Genomic DNA, 12,715 nt, shown 5'->3' on the forward strand with positions numbered 1-12,715 from the left:
TCTGTCAAGTGATTTCCAACAGCTAATCTGTCAGATATTATGATTTAACAAGCAACTAGCATACCAATTGGGTCTCTTTACTGACCAACAACCAGTGGGCACTTGAGACCACACGTAACATCTCAGAAGTTCTCAGAAAAAAACCCAGCTGTTTCTTAAATGTCATGTTAGCTAACATACTAACAAGATATAACTTACTTATCATTTTGGAGTTGTTAGAAAATGGTTTTTCCCGCTTTTGAAGGAGGCTAACTGTTTTCCCCTGCCTGCGGTTTTTGGGCTAAGCTCTGCTAAACACATTCTGGACTCCTCTCAATACTGAAAGCAGACTGATGAAATGTGTATCTATCCATAGGCGTAATTTCCGGGGGGGGATGAGGGGTTTAACTTCCCCAAAAATCTTATCATAATGACGAATGTATGATAAGTGATTGGCATGCCAAAAAAACATTTTTTCACACAACCCCTCTGTGTGAGACTTGGTTGCGCCCAACCCTTCTCCGTGTTTTTCAAGCACCAGCACAGCTGGTGCGACTCGTGAGCGCTTTGTGAGTTTATTCAGTATGCAGAGAAGTGTAAAAGCCCAGTCCAAAGTCTGCACTTCTTTTTCTGGAACTCGTATTTCTTTCAGAGGACTTTGTTCAATAAATCCATACTTTAGATCCAATATTAATAGTCTTTTGTCCATATTTTATTCATTTTCGGTCCTTTTATTGTTGTTAGCTGTGATACTAAAACAGTTTTTACTTTCCCAGGATGCTTTTGAAAGTTTTTTTTTCCAGGGCCCGTGAAATAAAGTGGGAGAAATACATATTTGACCAACCCACAATGCTGCAAATATTTTTTTACAGAATAGTATGGAATTAAATACAGTTAAATAATAGTATGACTATTAAATGGCTGAAGCTAAATATCAATTTTACTAATACTGGAATAACAGATTTGATACATTACAAATGTGGTGCAAAATAACTGAACTTGTTGAAATATGTAGAGCATGTTGTTTTGCTCTTAAAATGAATGTGAAACAGCCTATTTGGGCATACATGTCCCGGTACCTCCCTAGATAGTTGGAGTCAACTTCCGTGTTTTGGTACAGCTGGTTTTTACACCTGATGCAAACCATATGGGAGAACACATGAACTGTAATGACCACATTTTCAAGTGGATTTGGGCATGGATGTGTTCACACTTATCAAACGAGCAGGACTTTGGGGTCAACCGTAGGATCTGGGCCCAGGTCCCTAATGTAAAAGCCCCCTTACTGCCTTATATTCCATTATATTATATAATATTTTTATATACACAGCCCTGGGTGGAGATCTCAACCCCCCCAATGTTGAACCCAAAGTTACGCCCTTGTATCTATCTCTTATCCTTTTTTATAAGCCATCACATTTCCTAGTGTTCTTTTAAAACATCCTTGCAGTTAAATTACCCAGCCAAGAGACTTTTCCTTGCTCTTCTCACCCTTGAGTAATTCACTGTCAGTCACCTAAAAGGAACCCTGGACATCAAATTTTGCTCGAAGCTAAGCCATCTTACCTGGACCCGCATGATCCCCACACTATCTGTAAAAGCTCAGACCCTTCAGTTAGAGTGCGTGCAAGCGTATGCTCTGTCCTCATCTGTTTAATCTCTATGAAGTGGCTGCAGCTGTATGTTATAGAATACACTCACTAGTATGTCAGCATGATGGAGAATGCCGTTTTTGAAAAAGGAGAACTGAAATAAAAGTCTGTTATTAGTTTGTGAAGGCGATTTGTTACTGTATGTGCTTTGAACTTCTTGTGGAGAACCTGCAGAGGTTATTCATATAATCTATTCATTCTGAATGAGGGTAGGCAAAGATAGATTTTTAACTACAGAGACTGACGTTTGGGAGAAGATGGTGGAATTTCAGTTATTTGGTTGCAAATGAGGATTGGTATCATCCATGTACTTTTTTTTTTTTTTTTTTTTTTTTTTACGTCCTTTTATGCAATTGTCTCTGTTTGTTCTGGATCCTGGATCTGTAACTTATCCTGTGTGTTTCCATTCTCCTGTAGCAAACCAATTTCTACCAGTTACTTCATGCTGGTTGGCCTGTAAGTATGCTTTGACAATTAATATCTTTTTTGTTAGGATTTAGTTGTTCTGTTAGTTCCTGCTGACCTGAGGCTGGTTTCTCCTTCAGAGTAAAGAAGGCCCTCCAGGACCACCTGGAGAGATGGGCAAGCCCGGCATACAGGTTGAAGATTCACTCACAATTATGAATGCAAATGATGAACCTGAATATTTCACATTAATAACATTCTGTCTATGTTGAGTAATTCTGAATTGGTGAATGGTTTTTTCTTCTGCTCATCTTTCTCAGGGACCACCTGGTTACGCTGGGGAGCGAGGACGACCAGGGATGCCAGGAGAGATGGTAAGCACCCAAACCATGACTTTCTTATCCAGAAAAAAACTTTGTCAGTGTAGGTTTCTGAGATGCTTCAAAACCTCAAATTTGCCAGAGATTTGTCTTTTGTAGATTCAGAAAATGTAATTTTGGGGTAGGCAGTTGCTGCCTGGGGGAAACGGACACTGCTAAATGTAATAGCCTGAAAGGCCTGTCAATCAAGGCAGGCAAAAAACATACATTCTCTTAATGTAAAATCTCCCCATGTCTTTTAATTTTCCTCTTGAATGTCTTGAGTTTCTTAAAATTTTTATTGAACTAAAATAGTCAAAATAAAAATCCACATTCATTTTATGGTGGTACAATGACCGCAAATGGAAATACTGTTGCTATTTTGGGCATCATTTTATGTTAATTTCCACTTAATGAAATCAGATATTTTTGGTGTCATAATATAGGAAACTTTGGGATGTTGATCAAAGTTTAAATTTAATTTCTGTGGGCTTGAACCATGCCTGCCCATGCAATATGAGTTTGTAAAAATAGATCCACCGGTGGATCCAGTGTTGAGTTAAATCAAGTGTTATATAGCTGGTGGAGCAGAGTGAGTGTGGTTAAAGGGAGTGGATGTTTGGAAACCCTCATGCATGGAACTCCATGTGATGTAACCATTCTCATATTGAGAGAATAAACAATAAAAGTAATTTTATTGCCATATTTAAGACGTTCCACATTTATTTCTAAATTTGATTATGCTGAGCTGTAGTTGATCTAGTTTTCTCAATTCCTCTTGTGTCTTTTCATGAGTTCTCTCATTGAGACCTCCCTTCTTGTCATTTAATCACATCAAATTTGAAAAACCTTTGACTTCATTTGTTTGGGTGAACAGCTTGTAAAGGTAAATTCAATTGTGTGACATCCATCTCCAAAACCATCTTAAAGTACATTAACATGTGTCCTAGAAGTCCACTGTGGCCATATGGAAACCTAGAGCCTATTGCCATATATTCTGTGAGGTCTCAGATGGGTAATGAGTGGGTACTGAGGTCCAAACAGTGTGGTTTGAGATAGTTGGAAACACTGGTGTGTACAGTGCAACAGCCTTTGGTGTCTGCTCTGTTTAGATCTCGTGTGGCAGAGAATATGGATCCACTGTTTGTGTTTGAGTCACTGTGCATCCTCCATGAACAAAAGCACATTTCTATTTGTGCAGAATTAAGCAGAGGTGATCTTGTCGATGATGTCACTTGGTTGTCTGTCAGTACTGATGTACACACGTTGAATGCGTGTAATCATTTGTTGGGTTGTGTGATGCCTGTGTAGTCTAGGCCAAGTGATTTTCAACCTTGTCCAGGCTCTGGAAAGCACAAGATAAATCTCTGGGTTTGCAAGGTGATTAATGGCAAAGAAAGCCAGAATAATTATGTTTGTTTTAAAGCTATGCTCTAATTTTTGCTTTTTATTCTTGTGAATCGATAAATAATCTAATGTTAGCTGCACTGGCCTCGTAAAAAGATTCAAATCAGTCAATCCCAAAATGCTCTTTTGTGAAGGAGGTTGAAAACAACTCACTGGTCTAGACAATGGTTAACCCTTTGATGCATGAATTATGAAAGCCTGAGTCAAAACAAATTTTTTTTATGTTTTTTTACTCTTCTTAGGGCATGAAAAAAACAAATCTTCACTTTTTTTTCAAAAATATGATTTTTTTCAGAGAGTTACAGACTCCAAAACTAACATAAATATACCCAAAATGCACTGAATCTCAACCAATATAGTCATCATAAAAGATGAATCAACCACATGACGTGTTGGAAAATATACTTAGCAATGCATGACGTCCACTTCATTGGGCACATGGTTACTCGCAATTTACTACTTATTTGAAATAAAATTTTCAAAACTAAAAGAATAATATTGTTCCTTATGTATTCCTGCATATCATCATATTTTTTTTTACCTCTAGGGTTCTCCTGGTATAGAAGGTCACCTTGAGCCCTTTTTATGATATTTTATAGACTGAATGGTGAATCAAATTATTAATGAAAATAATTGTCACTTGTGTGTAAAAGTGACTATAGCAGGGTGATTGTGAAAAAGAGCACATTGCATGAAGTGAAATAACCCTACAGTAGTTAAATATAGGTTAAAAAACTCTATATAATATATATTTTTAATATCTCCAAGTGAGGAACTTTATTTCTTCTATGCAAAACCAATTCCTGCACTCTCACCCTTAGAAATAATTATATCAAACGATTCTAATGAAATATATATATATATCAAAAAACCCCAATGAAAAAGCTAAGCAGAGATGGAGTGACCCTGCCCGGAGGAAGCCCGGGGCCCCCGTCTGGAGCCAGGCCCAGACGGTGGGCTCGTCGGCGAGCGCCTGGTGGCCGGGTTTGCCACGGAGCCCGGCCGGGCACAGCCCGAACAAGCTACGTGGCAACTCCCTCTCCATCCCATGGGCCCACCACCTGTGGGAGGAACCGTTGGGGTCGGGTGCGATGCCACATGGGTGGCAGTGAAGGTCAGGGGCATCGACGGACCAGACCCGGGCAGCAGACGCTGGCTCTGGGGACGTGGAACGTCACCTCTCTGTGGGGAAGGAGCCGGAACTGGTGCGGGAGGTGGAGCGCTACCGGTTAGATCTGGTGGGGCTTACCTCACGCACAGTCTTGGTTCTGGAACCATACTCCTGGATAGGGGTTGGACTCTTTTTTTCTTCTCGGAGTTGCCCAGGGTGTGAGGCGCCGGGCGGGTGTGGGGATACTCACAAGCCCCGGCTGAGCGCCGCTGTGTTGGAGTTTTACCCGGTGGACGAGAGGGTCGCCTCCCCCACGCCTGCGGGTTGTGGGGGAAAACTCTGACTGTTGTTTGTGCATATGCACCAAACAGGAGTTCGGAGTATTCGGCCTTCTTGGAGACCTTGACTGGAGTCCTGCATGGGGCTCCAGTGGGGGACTCCATTGTTCTGCTGGGGGACTTCAACGCACACGTGGGCAATGATGGAGACACCTGGAGGCGTGATTGGGAGGAACGGCCTCCCTGATCTAAACCAGAGTGGTTGTTTGTTGTTGGACTTCTGTGCTAGTCATGGATTGTCTATAACGAACACCATGTTCGAACATAGGGATGCTCATAAGTGTACCTGGTACCAGAGCACCCTAGGCCGAAGGTCAATGATCGATTTCATAATCGTTTCATCTGATCTGAGGCCGTATGTTTTGGACACTCGGGTGAAGAGAGGGGCAGAGCTGTCAACCGATCACCATCTGGTGGTGAGTTGGGTCAGAGGGTGGGGAAGACTCTGGACAGACCTGGTAAGCCCAAACGTGTAGTGCGGGTAAATTGGGAACGTCTGGAGGAGGCCCCTGTCCAACAGACTTTCAACTCACACCTCCGCGGAGCTTTTCGTGCATCCCTGTGGAGGCTGGGGGCATTGAACCCGAGTGGACAATGTTCAAAGTTTCCATTGCTGAAGCTGCAGCGAGGAGCTGTGGTCTTAGGGTCTTAGGTGCCTCAAGGGGCGGTAACCCACGAACACCGTGGTGGACAACGGTGGTCAGGGAAGCCGTCCAACTGAAGAAGGAGTCTTTCCGGGATATGTTATCCCGGAGGACTCGGAGGCAGTTGCAGGGTACCGAAGGGCCGAAGGGCTGCAGCCTCTGCCGTGAAAGAGGCAAAGCAGCGGGTGTGGGAGAAGTTTGGAGAAGACATGGAGAAGGACTTTCGGTCGGCACCAAAGTGCTTCTGGAAAACTGTTCGCCACCTCAGGAGGGGGCGGGGAACCATCCAAGCTGTGTACAGTAAGGATGGGACACTGTTGACCTCAACTGAGGAGGTAATAGGGCGGTGGAAGGAGCACTTTGAGGAACTCCTGAATCCGACTAATACGCCCTCTATGTTAGAGGCAGAGCTGGAGGATAATGGGGGATTGTCGTCGATTTCCCAAGCGGAAGTCACTGATGTAGTCAAACAACTACACAGTGGCAAAGCCCCGGGATTGATGAGATCCGTCCCAGAAATGCTCAAGGCTCTGGGTGTGGAGGGGCTGTCCTGGTTGACACGCCTTTTCAACATTGCGTGGAAGTCTGGGACGGTGCCAAAGGAGTGGCAGACTGGGGTGGTGGTTCCCCTTTTAAAAAAGGGGGACCAGAGGGTGTGTGCCAATTATAGGGTATCACACTTCTCAGCCTCCCTGGTAAAGTCTACTCCAAGGTGCTGGAAAGGAGGGTTCGCCAATAGTCGAACCTCGGGTTGAGGAGGAACAATGCGGATTCCGTCCTGGTCGTGGAACAACGGACCAGCTCTTCACTCGCAAGGATCCTGGAGGGAGCCTGGGAGTATGCCCAACCGGGTCTACATGTGTTTTGTGGATTTGGAGAAGGCGTATGACCGGGTCCCCGGGAGATACTGTGGGAGGTGCTGGGAGTATGGGGTGAGGGGTCTCTTCTCAGGGCCATCCAATCTCTGTACAACCAAAGCGAGAGCTGTGTCCGGGTTCTCGGTAGTAAGTCGGACTCGTTTCAGGTGAGGGTTGGCCTCCGCCAGGGCTGCGCTTTGTCACCAATCCTGTTTGTAGTATTTATGGACAGGATATCGAGGCGTAGTCGGGGTGGGGAGGGGTTGCAGTTTGGTGGGCTGGGGATCTCATCGCTGCTCTTTGCAGATGATGTGGTCCTGATGGCATCATCGGCCTGCGACCTTCAGCACTCACTGGATCGGTTCGCAACCGAGTGTGAAGCGGTTGGGATGAGGATCAGCACCTCTAAATCTGAGGCCATGGTTCTCAGCAGGAAACCGATGGAATGCCTTCTCCAGGTAGGGAATGAGTCCTTACCCCAAGTGAAGGAGTTCAAGTACCTTGGGGTTGTGTTCGCGAGTGAGGGGACAATGGAGCGGGAGATTGGTCGGAGAATCGGCGCAGCGGGTGCGGTATTGCATTCAATCTATCGCACCGTTGTGACGAAAAGAGAGCTTAGCCAGAAGGCAAAGCTCTCGATCTACCGGTCAGTTTTCGTTCCTACCCTCACCTATGGTCATGAAGGCTGGGTCATGACCGAAAGAACGAGATCCAGGGTACAAGCGGCTGAAATGGGTTTCCTCAGGAGGGTGGCTGGCGTCTCCCTTAGAGATAGGGTGAGAAGCTCACTCATCCGTGAGGAGCTCGGAGTAGAGCCGCTGCTCTTTGCGTCGAAAGGAGCCAGTTGAGGTGGTTCGGGCATCTGGTAAGGATGCCCCTGGGCGCCTCCCTAGGGAGGTGTTCCAGGCACGCGTCCAGCTGGGAGGAGGCCTCGGGAAGACCCAGGACTAGGTGGAGGGATTATATCTCCAACCTGGCCTGGGAACGCCTCGGGATCCCCCAGTCGGAGCTGGTTAATGTTGCTCGGGAAAGGGAAGTTTGGGGTCCCCTGCTGGAGCTGCTCCCCCCGCGACCCGACACCGGATAAGCGGACGAAGATGGATGGATGGATGGATGGATTCTAATGAGAGGGGTTTGATTTCATCAATATATAACTGGCTTGCATCTGACTCTAGAGAAATATCAATAGTATGACTTGAGACATGGAGGGCGGACTTAAAAGAGGACATTTCAGAAAACAATAGGAAGAAAACTTGTGACGCATTACAGAAAAAAACAGCAAACTCTAATTTAAAGCTACTCCGATGTAATTGGCTGATGCAGACATACACAACTCCTGTTAAATTGAATAAATACAACAGTAATATACCTGACCTTTGTTTTAAATGCAATGAGGCTAAAGGGACATTTATGCACTGTCTGGCAGTGTGACAAAATTAAACTCACGATCAATAAATCTTTGTTCATTTTGTCTGTGAACATTCCACTTGATGATTTTGCTGCACTTGTATGTATCCAACAAATCTGAATCTGATCTTTTGCAAATTGTATTTGCAATAAAATAAATAAATAAATAAATACTCAGTCACGCCATGTGTAACACCGTATCCATCAACCATCATCCTCCGCAGCTTAGAGTATAATGCTGTCCACTGCCAGCACAGGTGGTGGAGCCATTCCTTGTGAATATGTACATGTTTCCCTCCTGTCTGCAGGCAGAGTTATTGCAGGCCACCGTCCTCTCGACAGTGTGTTGTTATTCAGGTAATGCCTTGTCTGTGTGATAAATGGCTCCACTGAGTGGTGGAGAGGTTCAGTGTCTTCACGGTGCAAACCTATAATTTATAATGTAGCTTTCCCAGTGTGAAGCCCACCGCAGCTGCAGAGTGTTGCGATGTCACACTTTTTTTGTGTTACTTTTGTTATTTCTCGGTTGTTGTGTTAGGGTATCTTAGAACGATGTCATCGCTATTCGCTAACAGGCTGACAGGGAAGCAGTCAGCATCAACAGCGGTGATATTTTATGTTGTCTGATAGGGCGAGCGGGGTCTCCGGGGCCCTCCAGGACGAGCCGGGGCCCCAGGGAGAGACGGGGAAAATGGAGAAGATGGTCAGCCCGGGTCACCTGGTGATCCTGGAACGCCGGTGAGCACATTCTGCACACTAGTTAAACAGCGCACGTGCAGCATAAGTGTGTTTATAGTTGGCAAATGATGTGGTTTTGATGGTTGAAATGTTTCCATCTTGTCTCTGATTGACATCAGGGCCTGTGGGGATACAGAGGAGAACGAGGGTCCGAAGGGGAAAAAGGTGATGAGGTGAGGAATAAAACGGCACAGCTGCTTTAGTAGGGACAAGCAGTCAGTAATTCTAGATTTACTGTTTGTGAAATTGGAGCCTAGAATGAATGGATCTACTGTATGCAGTGTGAGCCACAGTTCATCTTTCTGCCGTGTTTTAAACATGCAGTACTTGGACTGATATCTGTAACCTTCTTTTTGGTAAGTTTTACATATGAGTAGCTGAAACTTGTATCCATTTTCAGCTGACTGGTTCTAATTAGGCCTGGCTATCATTTTAAGTCTTTTTGATACTAGTGACAAAACCGTACGAAGTAATAGAAGAAATATTAACATACTTTTCTACGAAACCCTTTTTTCATTTAACAAAAGAAAGTTCTCAAATGTTAAATCTTGTCAGCATTGTAGCCATACAATGATGACGTGACAATGCCCTTGTAGGATAACCCATGACCTCCATGTTCTGAAACGTGTCACTTATGTAAAATTGATTGCCACTCATGTTTGCAGGGTGAAGCAAGCTAATAGTGACTGTTACACTGCAGATATGTTTTTTTTTCTCTACCTCTCCAGGGTCTCATAGGCCTCAAGGGACCAAGAGGAGAAATTGGTGAACCTGGTGAGAAGGTACTCATTGGTGCAATTTAATTATCATCCATCCTGAATATGTAAATAGAAATTCACTGGGTTGTTTTTAAACAGAGAGACCATACTGCCTCTAGCTCTTAATGACATCTCTTTTTTTTTTTTTTTTTTTTTAACAATATGATATAGTGTAACGATTTTGTACTGTGTTTTTTTTTTTTTTTTTTTTAGGGCTCTACTGGTTTACTGGGCCCACCTGGTCCTGTCGGACCACCGGTGAGTTTCTTGTACCCTTCCTGTTTAGTTCCTTTCTATAAGTGCAGCAAACCAGGAATTTCTGCAGGGATATTACATTATAGTCTGAACCCTTGGAAAGAAAGTAGGTGGTTCATAAACCAGGAGCAGTTCTCTTTTCTCTGTGACGTTAAGCTGCTTATACATTAGGACCATTTTGTGTACAATGTGCTGGACAAGGTGCCAGCACATTACAGAATCAATAAAAAAAAATAAGAATAACGTAACACATTTCTTACAAATCCAACTGGTGTAAAATAAGAACACAACAATCAATCAGCTTTTGTGAAAGAAAGCCATGCGCCTCTGAATCCTTTTTAATCCCTAATCCAGTCCCTCTTTGAACTTGGAGTCCCAGGCAGGGAGGCGCTGACTCCGGCCTATTCTCGGGTTTACTTTGAAATCCCGATGGCATGAAATCAGAAACTGCCTCATAGTATTAACACAGACAGTCTGACCAGTAGGACATAATCAGTTTGATTAATCCTAGCTTTGAATACAGCGTTTTATATGTATTTTAATATGTTGTTGTAAAGTTGACATTGAATACTTGAATCTTCTCTGCAGGGGCCACAGGGGAACCGAGGGGGCCAAGGGCCAGAGGGGCCCCATGGGCCTGATGTGAGTGATGTGCTGTCTGACTATAGCTGCTCAGGAAGTTGTTCTTAAGCTCTCTTGTTTTGTTGCTTTGCACTATTGGGAATGCTTCTTCTATAAGTGAATGTTGTTATCATGCCTTTCAGACTGGTTCACCACTGCGTCACTATGTTGCCATGTGGTGATATTGACAGTACAGTTGAAACTGAGAGTGGAGTCTGGGGAACGTTCGTTCACAGCTCATTTCCAAAGGGGCGTCACCAACGGATGTCGCTCAAATGCCTCTGGGCGCAGTTGGATACTCCTTCAACCAATCAGACCAACGATCTGTGTGACGTAGCAGCGACAGCGGCATCAACGGGTTGCTGCGCTTCGATGTTGAATGTAAACAAAAAGCTGCTCGCCGTCGCTGCTCTATTGGCATCGTGTAAAGCCCGCCTCAACGGTTGTGATTGGTGCTTCGATTTGGAAAAATTGGAAATGGGCTTGAATTTGGCTCTTGGCCAGACTGACTTGCAGAGCAAATCTCAAATTTGCCAGAAGTTGGTCAGGGTCTTCCCAGGCTAACCGTGTCATCCTTTGGCCATCGAATACATTTAGCAGCATGAGCAATTTGGAGAAATGTGTTAGACATTCATCTATTCATCCATATTCTAAACCGTTTTTACAGCATGCTTTGAGCAGGAAGGGGCAGAAATCTGGTGCATTTTTGCAGTTATATCAATTGGTGATGTGAATGAAGGTTGAGAATTACCTGCTGCCTACGCGGCTGTGTTTGGCTTTAATACAAACTTCAGTATAGTTAATAGACTGAATTAGGCAGGAGTGGTTAATGCCTGATTTTTATTATTTTAGGGGAATTATTCTTTTTATAGTTGTATTCATTGTGAGAGATTCTGAACCGATGGACAGTGTTTAAGACATCACTCATGCTGCTGTGAACCTGTTGTCACCAGGGGGAGAGGGGACTGGACGGCCCTCCAGGTCTGCCAGGACCGACGGTGAGCACACAGTTTTGATGACAAAATATTTGTCTGTTAGGGTCAATTATGAATACATGTATGATGCTTGTGTGTGTGCGTGTGTGTGTGTGTGTGTGTGTGTGTGCGTGTGTGTGTGTGTGTGTGTGTGTGTGTGTGTGTGTGTGTGTGTGTGTGTGTGTGTCACAGGGTGCAGCAGGTATCACAGGAATAGTTGGCGCTCAAGGAGTTAATGGCTCAAGGGTAAGATTACGCCCCAACAACTTAGTAATAATGGTAAAGGTGTTTTTTTTTTTTTTAGCACGGCACACAAATAAAGATTTCTTACATTTTTCAGTTGATCGAGTATTAGTCAGACTGTTAAATGTTAAACAACAATGACAATTGTCCACCTCCAAATTTCTAGCCCAAGGTACCATCCTCAAATAGCTTGTTTTGTCCAAACAACACTCCAAAAGCCCCAAAGATATTCTCACATTGCAGAAGCTGGAACCAATGAAATGATCAATGGATTATCAAAATTGCTTTTTATAGAGTAGAAACTGTGATGTGTAAAATGAAATGAAGCAAATGTAATTTTATTGATTTCATACTTCATGCCTGGAAAGTTTCATAGAGTTTCAAACAGAGTGTCTTAGTTTGCAGGTTACTTCCTTTGTGTATAAATGGTTTATTGTTTCTTTCAGGGAGACATGGGACCTGCTGGCAGTGTTGGTCCCAAAGGCCCACAGGTATACATTTTTTTTGGCTCTACATATGCTGCAGTGATTCAACTTGCTGGGCATGTTTAGAGACTGTTCGGCACCTTCTTTTTCTTTCTTTTAGGGGCCTCCAGGTTTAGAGGGACAGATGGGACCTCCAGGACTCAGAGGACCCCAAGTGAGTAGAGTTCAAGGCAAGACTGTTAATGTGGAATTTGGACTTGTTGGGCTTCTGCTTCATTCACTTTGCAGCCAGTAAAGTGCAGGAGGTTAAAATCAATGTGCTCATCCTGACAGGGACATCCAGGACTGATCGGTGCTCCTGGACCTAAAGGAGATCCTGTAAGTTTGTTCTCATCACGTTCACTTGGTCAGCTGCACACAGTATAAGTCATACCAGAACCTGTAGTGTGAAGTGTTCAGGTTTACCCTTTTTAGGGTGCTCTGCCAAGGATGTCATGTTTTCAGCACTGTTTGTCCGTTTCTTGGTTGGTTTGGGTTGATTT

General features: G+C 44.1%; 1 protein-coding gene across 2 annotated transcripts in view; it reads left to right on the forward strand.

The window, feature by feature from the left end:
* Positions 1-12,715, forward strand: part of LOC114570760 (collagen alpha-1(I) chain) — a 143,812-nt gene that overhangs the window by 69,536 nt on the left and 61,561 nt on the right. For both annotated transcript variants that reach the window (XM_028601288.1, XM_028601289.1), the window contains 13 exons: positions 2,049-2,087; positions 2,177-2,230; positions 2,357-2,410; positions 8,790-8,897; positions 9,017-9,070; positions 9,626-9,679; positions 9,869-9,913; positions 10,499-10,552; positions 11,485-11,529; positions 11,698-11,751; positions 12,195-12,239; positions 12,334-12,387; positions 12,507-12,551. In XM_028601288.1, the coding sequence (XP_028457089.1) occupies positions 2,049-2,087; positions 2,177-2,230; positions 2,357-2,410; positions 8,790-8,897; positions 9,017-9,070; positions 9,626-9,679; positions 9,869-9,913; positions 10,499-10,552; positions 11,485-11,529; positions 11,698-11,751; positions 12,195-12,239; positions 12,334-12,387; positions 12,507-12,551 (705 nt within the window). The remainder of the gene's footprint in view (positions 1-2,048; positions 2,088-2,176; positions 2,231-2,356; positions 2,411-8,789; positions 8,898-9,016; positions 9,071-9,625; positions 9,680-9,868; positions 9,914-10,498; positions 10,553-11,484; positions 11,530-11,697; positions 11,752-12,194; positions 12,240-12,333; positions 12,388-12,506; positions 12,552-12,715) is intronic.

Source organism: Perca flavescens, chromosome 16, assembly GCF_004354835.1.
Source record: "Perca flavescens isolate YP-PL-M2 chromosome 16, PFLA_1.0, whole genome shotgun sequence".
In the NCBI taxonomy this organism is placed as follows: Eukaryota; Metazoa; Chordata; class Actinopteri; order Perciformes; family Percidae; genus Perca; species Perca flavescens.